This window comes from Micropterus dolomieu, linkage group LG09 (genome assembly GCF_021292245.1).
Source record: "Micropterus dolomieu isolate WLL.071019.BEF.003 ecotype Adirondacks linkage group LG09, ASM2129224v1, whole genome shotgun sequence".
NCBI lineage: Eukaryota > Metazoa > Chordata > Actinopteri > Centrarchiformes > Centrarchidae > Micropterus > Micropterus dolomieu.
In genome coordinates this window covers 5,891,797-5,908,352 of record NC_060158.1, presented here as the reverse complement: position 1 = coordinate 5,908,352, position 16,556 = coordinate 5,891,797, and the positions used below count along the sequence as shown (strand labels likewise).

General features: G+C 40.3%; 2 protein-coding genes across 9 annotated transcripts in view; one reads left to right on the top strand and one right to left on the bottom strand.

The window, feature by feature from the left end:
- Positions 1 to 16,556, top strand: part of LOC123977135 (major histocompatibility complex class I-related gene protein-like) — a 232,886-nt gene that overhangs the window by 86,144 nt on the left and 130,186 nt on the right. The window lies entirely within an intron of this gene.
- The window catches only part of col11a2 (collagen, type XI, alpha 2), a 67,247-nt gene that overhangs the window by 17,976 nt on the left and 32,715 nt on the right, over positions 1 to 16,556 (bottom strand). For 4 of the 6 annotated variants that reach the window (XM_046059632.1, XM_046059636.1, XM_046059633.1 and 1 more), the window contains 20 exons: positions 16,284 to 16,446; positions 15,735 to 15,857; positions 13,477 to 13,578; positions 8,749 to 8,868; positions 7,015 to 7,230; positions 5,641 to 5,694; positions 5,292 to 5,333; positions 4,890 to 4,952; positions 4,663 to 4,737; positions 4,285 to 4,371; positions 3,792 to 3,848; positions 3,612 to 3,665; positions 3,370 to 3,423; positions 2,914 to 2,967; positions 2,576 to 2,629; positions 2,393 to 2,446; positions 2,223 to 2,267; positions 1,332 to 1,385; positions 372 to 416; positions 191 to 244 (listed from right to left, as the gene is read on the bottom strand). In XM_046059632.1, coding sequence (XP_045915588.1) covers positions 191 to 244; positions 372 to 416; positions 1,332 to 1,385; positions 2,223 to 2,267; positions 2,393 to 2,446; positions 2,576 to 2,629; positions 2,914 to 2,967; positions 3,370 to 3,423; positions 3,612 to 3,665; positions 3,792 to 3,848; positions 4,285 to 4,371; positions 4,663 to 4,737; positions 4,890 to 4,952; positions 5,292 to 5,333; positions 5,641 to 5,694; positions 7,015 to 7,230; positions 8,749 to 8,868; positions 13,477 to 13,578; positions 15,735 to 15,857; positions 16,284 to 16,446 — 1,570 coding nt within the window. The remainder of the gene's footprint in view (positions 1 to 190; positions 245 to 371; positions 417 to 1,331; positions 1,386 to 2,222; positions 2,268 to 2,392; positions 2,447 to 2,575; positions 2,630 to 2,913; positions 2,968 to 3,369; positions 3,424 to 3,611; positions 3,666 to 3,791; positions 3,849 to 4,284; positions 4,372 to 4,662; positions 4,738 to 4,889; positions 4,953 to 5,291; positions 5,334 to 5,640; positions 5,695 to 7,014; positions 7,231 to 8,748; positions 8,869 to 13,476; positions 13,579 to 15,734; positions 15,858 to 16,283; positions 16,447 to 16,556) is intronic. The other 2 variants (XM_046059635.1, XM_046059637.1) reach the window with 2 other exon arrangements.

Sequence of the window (16,556 nt, the reverse complement as noted above, 5' to 3'; positions counted from 1 at the left end):
AATAAACAAACACATGAGACATATGATCAATGTATGGAATAGACACACACACAACATTTGAGTTTTCTTTTATTTGTGTTGCCATGTGTATGGACGTCTATGCTCTTTAGCACATAAATACTAAGTGAAATAACTTAATATATAGTATGTAGTATAGTATGGGATACTGGCGAGCTGTCCTCTGTCTCACCTGAGTTCCTGGAGTTCCCTGCTGACCTGGAGGTCCTGGCTCACCTTGCGGACCCTTAGAGACAGAAATAGAAGAAAGTGATGACAAATGCAAAGTAAACAGCAGGTCAGAGTGAAAGACAGATGATGAACAGAGACTTATATCACAGAATTACTCAAAAGACAAGTTTTGTGACACTAACCAAGTTTCCCTTGGGGCCGTGGGGCCCGTCATTTCCTCGTACACCCTGAGATAAAGAGAGAACAACAGAAATAACTCAATGAAATTCTGAACAAAACTGATGTAAGCCATTCACAGAATGGATAACAATGCAAACACAGATGCACATACAAACAACTGACTCATTAAGGTAAAGGCTTCTATCCAAAGATTTTTTTAAGACTGCAGTGGGATCTGAAAGTATCCTTGCCAGTGACTCGCTCAGTGACACTCACATTAAATCATAGATTGAGGTGATGATGCTAGTGTGTGTCTTTGATTTGCACCTAAACACTGCTGCTTGAAGGGGAACAGAGTAAGTAGTAGTATAAAGCCTTTTTATCTGATTAAGTCCATCAAGTGATGTCACTTTATGGACTAAACATTTGAGTGTGAAAGAAAAAAACATCTGGGGGTGTGGAGTTAGAAATAAGTGATGTTACTGAACCTCTGTAGTCAGTTCATCATGCTAGCTTGAGGTTAGCAGCTAATGCTAAATTAGCCGTTATCGTCAACTAAACTGCCGTAGGGTGACTTGCATTATGGGTAATGTAGGTGCCAGGTTTTGAGAAGGAAGAAGAATGCGTGGAGTAAAAAAGATGATATCTCTGATTCTGCTGTTGTAAGAGTGCTAAATCTGGGTAGATCTTTTTTAAGATCAACCACTCAACCACTTTAGTACATAATGTGTACTGAGCGTCAAATGGATAGTTGGGACTTGGCTGCCTACATCCTGGGTGAAACAGGGTGTCTTGGTATTGTTCTGAGGTGATTGTGGGAAGATTACATGTTCATATTTAGATTACTGGATATCCCCGTCTTTATATCTGGTCACAGGGAGTTGTTTCAGGAGGTGCTGCGGGTGTTCAGTGGTCACAGAGGGATAAAACAATGCAGCTAAAATAACAGCAGCGAAATGTGGTCTGAAATTGTTTTTACTCACAGGAGGTCCAGGGATTCCAGGAGGACCTTTAGGTCCGAGCAAACCACGAGGTCCCTAAAGATACACACACACACACGCAAGACAAGATCAGTCAGTAATCAAAGCTGTAAATTAAAAGAGCCTTACAAATTAAATTGTAGAATAAATTATAATGTAGATTAACATTAATGGGAGTTCAAAGGTCGACAACAGCAATATTATCATCAGGACAAACTGACAGATGAATAGTTGTAAAATACAGATTATTATACTGTAATGATTGTTACAGTTTGTTGAGAAATATTTCTAATAAACTATATGGACTGATTCCAATATTTTGGTAGATGGCACACCTCTTTTTCAAAAATAATATTTGTGTTGAAGGAAATTAATTTCTAACTGCTGTGATATAAAAACAAAGGGTTAAAATGGGCGGAGGAAAATTACTAAAACAAACTATAATTGGCTTCAACGTAATAAGATAAATCCAAGTAATTTCTTCCTCGTTTGCGGGATACGCGAGATATATATATATATATATATATATATATATATATTCAGTGCTGTTCATACTGTCATATTCTAGATACTTTTTTGATAGACATCCATTTCTTGCAAGTTATTACATTTCAGTCCTCACATGTGTTGGTAATTTTTTGGACCATACGCCTGTGATCCTGACAGCACTTGGCTGCATCGTCTACCTGTCCATCACTGCCCCAATTATCTCTGGTATTATTGCCACGGTGAGAAACAGCAGGTGTGAAGGTTACATTAGTGATACAGATCAAGGATACACAGAGATGTATTTTGGGAGGTTTCTAAGAGATAGAGGGGTGCATATACAGCATACAATCGGGAGAGACAAGAGGGACAGATTTAAATCAGCTGTGTTGTTATGGAAACACTCACTGGTTCACCTGGGAGACCTCTGGGTCCAATGTCTCCGTCGTCTCCCTGAAAACACACACAGAAACAGGCACGGAAAGAGGCTGATTATTAACAGCTATGGAGTGACAGAATAACAGATGTTTTGAGTAGCGCCTGGAACCATTTCAAATTCTTTTCTCATATCTCCGTACCCTCTCTCCGTCTTCTCCTTGACTTCCTGGGGGTCCCATTGCTCCGGTGTCACCCTGAGGAGACGAAAGAGTGGAGGAGTGAGGAAGATTTTTTACTGCCACAACTACCACTGTACTAATATTTTAGTTATACATTGTGAGAAGTGTTTGTGACATTTTGATAGCGATTTGCTTTTGACTCACCCTGTGTCCTTTGTCACCAGGCAAACCAGGAAGGCCATCAAAGCCACGGTCACCCTGAAAGAGACACGCAGATATTACTGTATTGTAGAAGATGGCTTGATCACACTCATGTGTAGCCTACACGTTGATCTAGTATCTAAGGACTGGTGGGATATTTGTTTAATTTAAGTTACTGTCTGTATGAACTTGCTGTCAAATGACACCGGTATTAAATTTTTCATATAGGGTGATCAGTTCCAGGACTTTTAAAATGCCAGCCATATGACTGGTTCAGCTACTACTGGTTCAGAGTTAATTTTGATGACGTCCATAAAGCAATGACACCAGAGAGAAGTTACCTTAGTTCCAGGCTCTCCTGGCATTCCCCTGGCTCCATCAGCTCCAGCACGGCCCTGTTAGGAGTGAAGTACATGATGAAGATGTGCTACTGTACATGAGACACAGTTCTACGCTGGCTAAATACCCATGTTTTGTTGTTGAAAGGGCATGCTGGGCTAAGAGCGAGAGAATTTAAACATGACTATAAGAGAGCTCCAGATATGGGAATGAAAGATTCTTGAAGTGTTGCAGGAGACTTGTGAAGGTGCAGTGGGATAACACATCTGGTTAAAACATTTACATCATTTACTACAGAATATACTACATAGAAGCAATATACTACAGCAGCCCCTAAGCCTTTCTGAGAGGCAACACTTGCGTCCTGAAAAACGTAACAGCTTGTGTACTTTGAGTTAAACAAACAAAAAATAACCACCTTAATAAAAAAGCAATGGCAAGGCATTTTTTATACTCACTCTTCTTCCTGATTTGCCTGGAGGTCCCAACATTCCCTGGGGTCCCCTGGGGCCCTGAAAAATAAATTTGATGCGATACATACTTCTTATAAATCTGAGCTGAGTATACTATAAGTTCAATAATAACGTTCAAAATATTGTACTGTGTAAATACATATTTTGACATACAACTTATTTAAATTAAATGAATTTGATTTTGATGAGAGGTCAGAGATCTGGTTTGTCCCAGTAAGTGTTTTTACCTGAGGACCAGGGTCTCCACCCTCTCCCTTTAGACCAGGACTTCCTGGATTTCCCTGAAACACACAAAAATTATCACCATCATCCCCAAAACGTTTTATCATTTAAAACCCCTTAATGATAAGAAAAGAAAAAAGCTTATAAGAGACATATTTTGAGATAAAAAATGACAGATAACATACCAGAGGTCCTGGGCGTCCAGTGAAACCCATTGGGCCGGAAGGTCCTTTCAGAGCCATCTAGAGACAACAACATCTCAGAGTTTATCATTATGGAGGCAAACGGCTACTTGTAAAGTCTCACTCATTATACGTCTCCCTGGATGAAAACATCAGCTAAATGTCTAAAATCCAGATGCTATAAAGTCAGAAAGTTGATATAACTAGGTTTTCTCTTATATGTTTGTGTTATGTACATGTTATGTCTTTTTTTGCAGTGTATTGTATTTTGTTTTGTGTTTGGTGCTCACTTCAATGAGTAACGGTCTTTTTCAACATCAATAACACAGAAAGTTTACCATATAACATTTGCACAAGCATTATTATAGATCTATTTAGACAAAGTCCCTCAAAGTCTGTGACAATCTCAGGCAATGGCGAAGCATCAAGACTCTGATATGATCCTTGTGGCCAACTAACTGCACAGTGGAAATGTAAAGTAAAAATGATGACTGACCCTGGCCTGAGACAAGATGGCGGCTGCCTGGGCTTCCTGTGCAGAAACGACAGGACCCTTATCTCCTCCACTCTGCCCAAAACGGAACTGCAAACAGAAAAGAAGAAGTATTTAAGCTATGTGAGTGGATACTGTGCCTAATGAATGGTAGGTGGAAACGGTTGTCACTAAAAATAAAAGGCAAACAATTACTTTAAAAATATGTTACCAGGTCTATAGACTGTAGCTGTGATCAGCAAAGAACATACACTGAACATACAGAACATCGAACAAAGGCTAATGTTAAATCTTAAAGGTTTCTACAAATATCACTCAGATTTATGACGATTTGGACAGTTTCCACTTCTAATAACGGATTAAAAGTTAGGGGTGACTCACAGGCAGCATGACTGAGGTTCCAGGAGGTCCAGGAACTCCATCAGCTCCAGGCAGACCAGCCCTACCAGGAGGACCCTGCAGGATGGAGAGAGGCAGGGGTGAGCTGGCAGGTTCAAGGAACGAGTGGAAGTGAAATACGCTTCTTTTGCAAAGCGCATCTGCAATGACCATTAATGTCTCAGGATCATCTGAGCACAGATTCACGTCTTCAGGTAAATAAAACTCACCCTCTCGCCAGGGTCACCGACAGACCCAGGAGGTCCAGAAGAGCCGGGGGGGCCAGCAGGACCCTGAAAGAGGTGGGGGACAAGTGCTTGAGTATTAAAGACTCAATTAGTTGGTCATTTTATGTCAGTGTCAGGTGCAGATTGACTTTAGTGCTGCAGAGGAATATCCTAAACACAACATTCAAAGAATAATGTTAATTGTCCGAACCTTGCAACAGAGAAGTATAATGGCAAAGGTGATACTTAGTGTTGGCAACAAGCAAATTACTACCAAAACATACCAAAAACACTTAAAAGTTCAGAGAACAATGGTAATAATCTAGAAGAGCCAACAACAGGAGTATTGCTATAATATTTAGTAAGTAAAATGTCTTTTGGAAATAATAACCATCATTTACTTACAGCAGGTCCCTCAGGGCCTGGAGGTCCTTCAATCAGCATACCCTGCAAAAGTGAAAATACACATCATTACTTCATTCATCAGACTCCTCTGGTTTTGTGAGATAAATTTAGTTTGTTTGTAATGCAGCTGCATTTAAGGTTAAATAACTTTCAGCATTTAAAATTTGGACTGAAATATTCACTAATGAAAAAAAATCTGTTTATATAACAGACAGAAACATGTTGAACGGGAAGTTGACAGCTGGTCAGCAGGTCGCAGACATTTATAGTGGTTCATTGACACCAGTTTAAACAAACAGTGTAGGTAACCTGCTCAGGTAAATCTGCTTAGAGACAATTAGTAACTCACAGGCTCCAAGACAGCGGGTTCTCCCTTCTCTCCTTTCTGGCCTCTGATGCCAGCCTGAGGAAAACACACATGTAGCCAACAACACAGCATGGTCAGTATAGAGGCACTCACACACACCCACCAAAAATAATAAAAGATGCTCAAAGAATGAATACGACAGACCACAGTGTCTCACATAAAGACGATCACATTTGTTTGCCATATTATATCAAACACTATAACGCCAGTGTAGAAAATAAAGGAAAAAATTAAAACATGTTTTTTTTTTGTTTTGATAAAAGCATATTCTTTCCTCCAAATATTGATGATTCAATGGTTCTCCAAAGCGCTGGTCCATTACATGTAAAATGTTTACATAGATACAGAGACTTATCTGGGCTTAGCAGCTCTAAATTAAGCCATACACTGAGATAAATGGCATTCAAGACAAAAGATGCAGCAATTGGTTACTGCACTTCCAAATGCCTCTTTATGCAGTGTATGTAATAGTTCAATATACTATTTATGTCTATCAAGATCCCTAATAGCTTCTACCATGGTAACAGCTATTCATCCTGGGGTCCTGAGCTGCTCACTATTCACCGTACAGAACAAAACCATTTTCAACCAGTGGTTTGAGGACTAGTTCTTGGTCCTTGAAGTATTTGAAATGCATTCAAACACACGTTTCTCTGTGATTGATTGAGCTTGCCTGGCATACAATTTAATCAGTGAATAGACCTTTCTTGCATGGTGGCCATTCTGAAATGTACCATTTTCACACTTTAGCTGGGAAACTACAATGGTGCTTTACCATTAGATAAAAAACCAAATGAATTACGGGGCCGGGGTTGAGGGTAAGATTCTGAGAAATCTTTTTTCCGTGAAGTTTTTCTGTTTGAGTTTTTCTCTTAAAATAATACCCTCCTCCGGTTTGTTTTATACCTACAATGGGCTCTAATACGGTGTAGTGATACATAAAATGAATTTAAGGGTAGACTGATGGTTCATTTTTAAGGTCAAGTCTAAATAGGTAACTATACTCACAGTTTATCTAAACTGATTTTTATCACTTTTAGGTGTATCTGAAGTTCACACTTATCTGTTAAAGTGAAGGTAATTATGGTTACATTCTCTCTCCAGTCTTTATTGTACAGCTTTCTGCAGTACCAAGTGTGTTCAAATTGGCCACCATAGGGAAGAAGGTCAATCGGTCCCACAATGGGAAATAACTAAACACACATTATAAAGTATGTCTCTCCATCATCGACTTTGAGAGATGGCAAACTCAAACAAGTCATTTGAGAGGACACTGAATACAATTTGACAAAGACTAGGATTCAGAGTTGGTTGAAACTGATTTTGTTTGTTTGCCTTGGAAGCAAAACGACTTACGCCTCCCTCCTCTGTCACGGCGGACAGGGCGGGGCCCATGTTGGCATCGCCGTCTCCCGTCTCCTGTAATGGCTCATTGTAGTCCCTGTAGGAATAGTCGTATTCCTTAAGGCCAACGTCCCCAGTTACATACTCCTCGGTGAAGACCTCCTCGTCTACACCGCCTGTCTTGGTGGCATCTACCTCTTCTCCCACCAGCACTGGCTCCACCTGTGACTGGGTTGGGTTTATCAGAGCCGCAACGGGATAGATAGAGGGGCAAGAGAGGATGAATCAAGCAAAGGAAGATAAAGATGCAAGAGGGAACAGTGAAAGGAGGAGGGAGAGATACGTATGATGGGGAAATGTTAATAAAGGAAAGAAAAATATAGAAGGAAACAACAGGGGGAGTGGAAGAGGGGGCATATATACAAAGAAGTGAGTCTTACCTCTTGCAAATAAACAGTGACACAGGGACAGAAAAAAGACATCTGGCAGTCTATCAGTCCTCCGTACTGTAACTTCAGTCTGATTTCAGGTGAATTATGGATAAGCAGGTTAATCCTGCAAACTTAAATCTTCTGTTTAGATAGTATGTTTCCACCAAAGCATATCCTCATCAGTGTGTGTGTCATGACCTGTAACCAATTGATTTCTCCAAATTTGCTTCAAAATAGTATCTGACATAGTAACAGTTTGGTTTAAAAAAGAGAGAGAAAGACACTTTTATTGTTAAGGTCATGCTTGGATAACTCCTAAACACACAGAACTGATATGAAGCACTTTGTGAAAACACGTTGCTGATACGTGATGTGCTATGCAAAGCAAAAACTATGTTATTTTCTATTTTACTTACCATGGGTGTTTAAAAAACAAATATAAATCCAGTGGAATTATGCTGTACTTGCATAAAAAGGTACAAATAATTTAAAAGGTGAATACATCTGAAACACAACAAATTGTGAATTATGTGTATATTTGTCCCTTAAATATAACATAAATAATTGACACATTTTTCACCAAAACAGTAGCATCAACATTGGAAAACAAAACAAAGTCATCAAAGTCAGCTAATACAGATAAAATGGTAATGATGACAATATGGATTATTGCCAAAATACGTGAACTGTGAGAAACAGATCAGAACTCATTCTCAAAGTCTGATAGTTCAGGGCTGTAAAGTAAGCCACTGTATTCTTTAGTTCAGTTAAGATTTGTCTCTCAAACAAGAATGCATTATATTCATCTCCCTCTGTTGCTGTGGTTAAAACTGCATATCAAATATTCATATGCGGATCCCCTTTATCCACAAGACTTTTGTTCTTATGTCAAGATCACAACCTCGTCAACTGAGGAGCTCGAGATGAGAACAAAACGGGAATCTTGTTGTTAGGGAAAAGGGAAGCCACACAAAAATGTTTGATGATACAAGCAGATGAATGTGGTGCATTCTGTTTTGAAAAAGGTTTTCTCTTATGTCTTGTTACGTGGCATCGGTGCCAACAAAACACTGATGTGTGGTTAGCAAAGTGTAGAGAGACACACAGTTATGACTACTCGGTTAAACTACAAAGACTGGGCTCACCACCGTACAGGTTTTACAGTGTCTTCTTCTTTAGGTGATGGAAGTCTCTTTTATTAAGGTGATGATTTATCCTTTTTTTTTTTTACTGGAAATTTGGCGTTTAATTTATATAAAGGCTTATTTATTTTGTCGGTCTTGTGTCTCTGATCAGCGTGTCATTTTCTTGTTACCTGTACAGGGACCTCTTCTTGTCCAATCACCTCACCGTCTGGCTGTGGGACCGCCTCCTCATAGTAATAATCAGTCTCTGTAGGGGTGTGGCCAGCCTCGGAATATTCAGTGTCTACATCCTGATTGGTCAAGTTGACAGGAATTTGGGGAGCGGGGAGGAGGTAAGCAGATTTCATTGGAAGAGCGTGGTTAGTTCAAAGTCTGCTTGTAAGTGATGATGAGTTAAAAGAAGAAAATGGAACACATCATAAAATTGCGGTCGCCAGAGGTGAATTCGTTCTTACTGGCAACTCACATTTTTAAAGATCCATTTTAGAAAAGAAATTACAGGAAGTTTATGAATCTCAATAACTATAAATTTTGCCATTTTAGCAAGATTTAGGGAGTCATTGAGACTTCTTTCCTGAGATTTCTTTGTATTATATTGTCAAACAATTTTTGCTTTTTTAAAGCTCACAAAGCCAAAATTCATGAAAGGGCGACGTCTGCTCTTATTGGAAGTCGGACTGAGAGCCTCTATCCATCCCTTTAGATGAAAACATCAAAACTTGATGCTTTGGGATGTCTAGTTACACCCAAGACCAGAAAACAGAGAGACAACCCCAATAAACGGCCTCACAGAACACAATTAAATGTAACAGTCAACGTGTGCTATGGATTTTCCAGAACCCACTAATTACCATGAACATCACAATGTCTCTCTACCTTGAAGCATGTCAGCTTCACAGTAGACTACACATTGCATGAAATTTCCCTTTTAATGACAGCAGCTTGCTTTTTAGTTTCTGTGAGGCTGCTTCAATCATATTTGATACAGAATATGGCCAGAGACAGGGAGACAGATGTCAAGAGAAAACACAGGTACTTTAAAAAAACAAAAACAAAGAGAGAGAGAGAGAGAGAGAGAGAGAGAGAGAGAGACAGGGGAGATTTGTTGTGTTGCTTGTGTATAGAATGTGACAGTATTTGTGTTTTCTCAGGTTTAGTTTTTGTGCCATAGAAATCCATGCTCATTCATTTGACCGTTAATGATTTCCCCCGAAAAAAAGAAAGAGACGGAGTGCTGGAGTGTATTCAGGTTCTGAGATCCAGTTTCAGCAGCTTGAAGGTAGGAGTATGAAGTGAAGTAAAGAACAATGAAACTGTACAATTAGCCATGCTTCAATGCGCACCGCTGTATCATATCATATGGAGAAGTTGGGGTGATCATGAAATGATCATATGATATATAAACAGAGGACAAGGCATCCAGTTTGGTATGAACCAACTTCCACTCTGAAGACCAGATTGTCCACCATCAAGGATTTACCCCAAAATTTGCACTGGCAGCCACCTGAAGATCAAACTATGCATAAAAATCAAAATATTCAGTTTGACAAAGATTTTGGTGCAGACCCTGGATGGTGGAAAGACCTGGCAACCAGGTGGGACAGATGGGACATACGACTCTGGACATTTCGACCCAAACGAGGGCCCTCCTGTTGTACCTGTTGATAACCGTTGGTCATTTTCTTTGCTGGGACTGTCGTTCCACTCAGTGCAGTCTTGCCAAAGGGTGGGAAAGGTCTGTGCTGGGATTTGACATTTGTGTCCAGCACCAACTTGGATTTCGTGGGTCTTGGGGGAGTGGGCCGGACAGGGGCAGACGTTGGAGCCACTTTCTTTGTGATGGAAACCTTTTCACCACATTCTTCACTGCTTTGCTCGGAGTTGATTTGACCAGAGGCACTTTGGTGACCACAGTTTTAACTTTGGTGACCTCTTTGACCTCTGCCTGTTTTGTTGCTGGAGCTTTGGTGGCCACAGCCTTTGCGGTTTTTGTAGGTTCAGGTTTAGACGCTTTTGTGGGTTTAGGTGCCTTAGTAGCTTCCACTTTGGTAGCTTTAGTCTTTTCTACTTTAACAACTTTCTCAGTCTTTGCTTTTGTAGTGGTTTCAGTTTTTGCCTGATTTGCTGCACCATTACTAACAGCTTTCTTTTCTACCACAGTAATTACTTTGCCATTCCCATTAGCCTTGGCATCGCCATTGACTTTATTCTCAGCTTTGCCATTAACTTTAACCTCTTTAACCTCGAAGGTAGTTTTGCCATTTCCATTAGCTTTCTTCTCTGCTGAAGCTTTGCCGTTGCCATTTCCATTAGCTTTAGACACAACGGTGGCTTTTCCATTTCCATTGGCTTTCTTTTCTGCTGAGGATTTTCCATTTCCATTGACTTTCTTCTCAGCTACAACCTTGCCATTGCCATTTCCATTGACTTTGGCCTGAGCTGTAGGTTTGGCATCAGTTGTCGGTTTTCCATTGCCATTCGTTTTTGTTACAGCTGCGTTTCCATTGCCATTGCCGTTGGCTTTAGTTGCACTATTTGCTTTCTTCTCAGCAGCTGGTTTACCATTGCCGTTCTTAGCTGGGGCAGCTGTGGGTTTAGATTTAGCTGGTGATGTTGGTTTGATCTTGGACAGGAGACTCTCTCCTACAGTGGACTTTGTTTTGGATGGCTTGGCTGTGGAAGGCTTGGGAGCTTTGGTGGGCTTAGGCGGCTTGACTACAAGTTTGTATGGTCCAGTTTTGGCTGGCTTAGCTGGAGGGGGTTTGGCTTTGACAGGGGTGGATTTAGTGGGAGCTGCTTTTCCATTGACTGCCTTCTTCTAATCTCCATTATTATTGTTTTGTTGACATGTTGTTAAGTATGTAAAAATGCATATTGGCAAAGACAGGGAGAGAGTGGTGGAAGACAATGATACATAGAAGGGTTGGGTGGGGGATGAAAAGCACAAACAAGGGATGGACAGAAGGAGAGAGAAAGACAAGAGTGGATGTTTTGAGAAACAATGACATAAAGATGGCCAAGGCTTGGATGATTTACTGAGACTGTACAGGCATTACTGGATACAGCAGAGGATTCACACAAGTTTTAAGACAGTAAGCAAAAATACAACTGAAACAAATACCAGCACTTAAACAAATTTAAAATCTTTGATCCAAGTTACTTTGAGTTTTTTGCTGATCTCTCCAGTAATGCCATTCCCAATATTAAATGTCAAAGCAGCATCTTTGTGCTAATATGGAACTGGAGCTTGTGGTTTGGCAGAGGCACTGAGGGTGTGACAGGTCTGGTTAAGCTGGTGCTGAACACATACACACTGTACAGACATACACATCACTGATGCACTGACCTGCTGTGCTGTTTCTCTCTCTCTCTCACACACACACACACACAGTTTATAATGCACTGAGCAGTCCAACTGCAAGACAGAGAAGGTTACTGCTGTTTAGCCATGCAAAAGAAGGAGCATGGACGCCAGGCTAGCATGCAAATGCACATTAGTCACATAAAAACACAAATGAACTACTCATGCTGCTATTAAGAAAACACATGCAAATTAACATTCTAAATAAAATGACAATATTTCTTGCAAAAATATAGTGTGAAGGATAAACTGGCAATCACCATAAATATAAACTCCACAAATATGCAATACAGAACACAAACAGACTTAAAGGAGACATACATACGTCATGCCATACAGAGGTCTGGTGAACAACCATAAATGCATATAGCAAGACAAAAAACAGGTGCAATGATATTCCCATGTTGACTGGAACACTGGTATGGAAACTTTAACGCAGGAGTACAGTAGGTGCATGCGGTGATATCCTCCAAGACAATATAGAAATCATGCAAGTAAAAAGACAATACAGACACATGCCCTGGTCAAACAGTATTGTAAATCTGCAAATTTGTGATCAACTGTGAATTTAAATAGGTGGGGTTTATCATAAAATACTGTGCAATGAGTGCCAGAAACTGCATCCAATCACAGTAAAGCATTTAAAAGTCACTTTAATTATGCTTTTCTGTGATTAGCAACTTAACACCTATCTATCTTATTTACAAAGAGTCCGTTTATGGTACACTGGCACATTCTTATGTGTTTCCTATGCTAAGTTTATCAATCAAAGACAAAAAACCCACTCATCATGTAATCCATTGGTTTGATATGGTAATGTCAGCGGATCCACAAATTCAGAGATCAGAGATGATATTAAGAACGTCCTTGAGGGTGTCAGAGATTGTTTGCGTTGTGAACTTTCATCCAACATTTTTCCATTACGGTCCATTATGTGCTGAGAAAGTTCTCTGACACTTATTTTCTAAACATGAACTTGTTCCCGTGCCCTCAAAAGGTTTTCACTATATTTGGGAGATGGTTTAGGGCGGAACTGGATGGGATATATGATGAAGGAGAGACGAATATAAGTAAAAAGTGTGCATGTGTGTATGACAACACAGCTGCACCTATACCACCCCAGTGCCGCCACTTGGCCACATCTGAACACACATACATATTACAACATGTAAATGACATGAGGACAAAAAAAACAACAAGGAGCAATGGTTATCCTGCGTGACGGAGACTGTGGAAACGAGGTGGATGCGTGAGAGGTCAATGTGGATTAAAGGAGAGGCGAAATGTGAATAAAACAAATGAGGTATGGAGTGATGAGTGATGAGAGAGGCACGTGGAATGCTAAAAGTACAAATGTAGATTTTCAAACAAATACTTTCGGGAATGTAAGTTCAGTTTACACTTAATTATTTAGCAAGCTAAACCTATATTATGAATTATGCCTCAGTTATTGCTTTAATACGTCTCTCTCTCTCTCATTCTCCTTCCCTTCCACAAACCCTGCTTGTGTTTTCCGTCTCTCTTGCTCCCTCTTTACCTGTTGATTGGGAGCCTCAGGTTGGGGAGAGGAGGAGGGAACGCCTGTTGTTTCCTCATAATAATAGGGGTATTCATGGTCATCCTGCTCCTCATCAAAGTACTGAGAGAGATGGGGGGATGGAAAGATTGAAAGATGGGAAGCATGGAGGGAGGGGTGGAGGGGTTGGCAGAGTGGAGGAAGGTACATGAAAGCAAGAGGAGTGAAAGGAGAGGAATGCATGAAGAGGGGGAGAGTGGATTTCCAAGGGGAGGTGAATAGAGGTTGCAGAGGACACAGAGAGATAAATAAAGATAGAGAAGAAAAGGGGTAAAGCGGCAAGAGGGGAAAAAATAAATGCAAAGCTTTTATTTTTCTATTCATCAGAAGGAGTCTGTGCTGCTGGTTAAAAGGTGCTGATATTAAAAACACACAGACGGCCTTGATGAATGAAAAAAAACAGCAAAAAATGGGTGAAGCCAATGAATAAAACCACTCTGATTTATATTCATCCAGAAAGCAGTCATTTCAACAGCATCAACATGACAGGGTTTGGGACGCAAAGTGTTGGAGCTCTGTACAGTGACTGATACAATTTGTATTGACTGATCCGGCAAGCAGGCTTATAAAAACAAAGGTCATGTACTTTGGATGGATGAATGCAGATGAAAATCACTTGCTACTTTAGCTCTGTGATACAGCTGGTGTCAGGGAACTCGGTATGTTTTTAAGAGAAAAATAACAAAGGAGAGCTTGCAAAGCTTACAATGTATGTAATGTGCACAACCAGTCTCAGTAAGCAAAGAGGCTCCACCTTAAGCCATCTTCATGCCAAATGCTTATATGTCTAAATTTAACCAGAAAACCAATCAGAATTTAACTTCATTTGCATGTTTTATGTCCTGAACAAGTTCTCTTTCTTTCAATCCATGAGGGAAAAATGGGGAAAGACAGTGATGTTGGCTTGTATCATCCTCTTTCCCCTACCTTTCTGTGTTCCAAAATAAAGTGACACTGCTAGAACAAGTCATGCTTATGTTTCTCCAATGCAAAGTGTATGAAAAGATTATTATTAGAGGTGTGGTTATGGAAAGGTATGATATGACACTGCCTCTGCTTTTCTTTAGTTACCCCGGGGCACACAGACAGAGGAGGTGAGGAGGAAAGCGGATAGATACAAACTGTTGCTGATGATGGGGATGCGTGAGAAAGACAGAAAAGGGAGAGCAGCACTTTGATGACATTATCAGACGACCCAAACTGAACCTGAGGACTTTTCTTTAATTTTCAGAGGACTTGTACATTTAGTGAGGTCTTTGTTTTCCTTTGTTAGCAGACCATATTGTCATGCAGTGTAGATTTCCTAACACAAATCATGTTTTTACAGGCTGTAATTGAATAATCTGTAAGGAATGTTTATTTATTCATATCATTAAAAGTTACAGGGACAGTGCACATAATATACATTTCTGTAAAAGTGGCAGATTTGCCATCTTAGCTCATTTTCAGCTGCACCATGGGCAGGTGTACTTAAAGCAAACATGGAAAGAACATGTGAACTCCAGGCAGAGGGAATCTGAAGGACAGTGCTAACCACTGGGCCACAGTGCAGGTTTACAAAGCGAGAGGATATTTTTCAATTAAGAAGGTTCCTAAAGATTTAACTGACCCAGAAATATCTATTAAGTGACAGCTATGAACTCTCTATATTATATAAGGTGCTTGAGTCCATTTCCAATCTCTTACATACACATGAGCTATTGTAATTTCCTTACTTCTCCTTCATGTCTTTACTTGATCTCATGATATTCTCCATGCAGTTTAAGAAAAAACCGTGGCTAGAAAAGAACCATTCAGGTCCAGTGAATATTTTAATAGTTGTCTTTTTTTAAAGTAAATCATCTTTTAAAAAATGTCACAGAAAAGAAAAAGTCCACAGATTCTGTTTGGGCCTGCTATATCGGAGCTACAGATGAGCCTTCAATTTTATGAATGACCTGTGTTAGCATAGTGCTGACAGTCTGAGGTGATCCGCTTTGTAAGAGATGCTACTCATTAGTCTTGTGAGTACTATGGGATGTGTGTGTAGCTGTGTATCCACGTCATGCGAACAACCGAGACCTCATCCTGCAGTAACCTTTATAAGAGGTGAAAGAGTGAGTGAAATAAAAAAAGGCTAGCTACTGTGGGAAGTTTGATCAAAGTTTCATATGTGTGGAGGAGCAAAAATTGATTTCATACGTCTGTCTATGAACTGGCGTTGTGGTGGAGTTACTCACGTATGTGTTGGGGTCCTGAGCCTGGGTCTTAGGCAGTGGGGAGTCACAGTCAGGGCTGTAGTGTTCACAGAAGTCATAAGCAGCCTGGGCGTTGGAGGCGATCAGAAGCTGCTGGATGTCTCCCTGTGATGAAGAGAAAAAACAGATCAACTAAAACCTGTATAGCTGCATCATCTATTAAGGAGCTCAATGAAAACGTATAAAGTAATTCTTTCAATTAATTAATTAAGCAATTAATGCTACAATTTATGACTTTTCCTCATCCAAATCGAGGATCTAAGGACAGAGGGTGCCGCATGCTGTGCAGATTGTAAAGCCCCTTAAGGTAAAATTGTGATGTGTGATATTGCCTATATCAATAAAACTGACTTGAAAAAAAATTACTTCCTACTGTCTTAACTGACCCAAAAATGTAACTATCTGAAAAGCCACCAACATACATATGATTTGTCTGTTCAACCTTTATTGTTGCAGACAGCAGAGGGCACTCACAACCAATAACTGTAGAGTTAGCAGCAAGTAAGCAGTTATGCTTATTAAGGTCCTCACCTGGAAAACCTCCTCATCAAGCAGACGTGCTCCGAACACTGTGATGCCGTTGGTGTCCACCTCTGCGTTGTTGCCGCGTGGCAGGGAGCGGGTCATCTTCTTCTTGCAGTCGAGCAGCAGTGTCACGTTTTTCTTTGAAACGGAGAAAGCGATGCGATGCCACCTAGAGACGAGGAGAAGGAACCGAAGGCGAATAAATGTGTAATGTGACTACAGGCCCGAAACCAGCCAAATCACATTTACTGTTCCCAGCCACCCGCACCCACATGACCC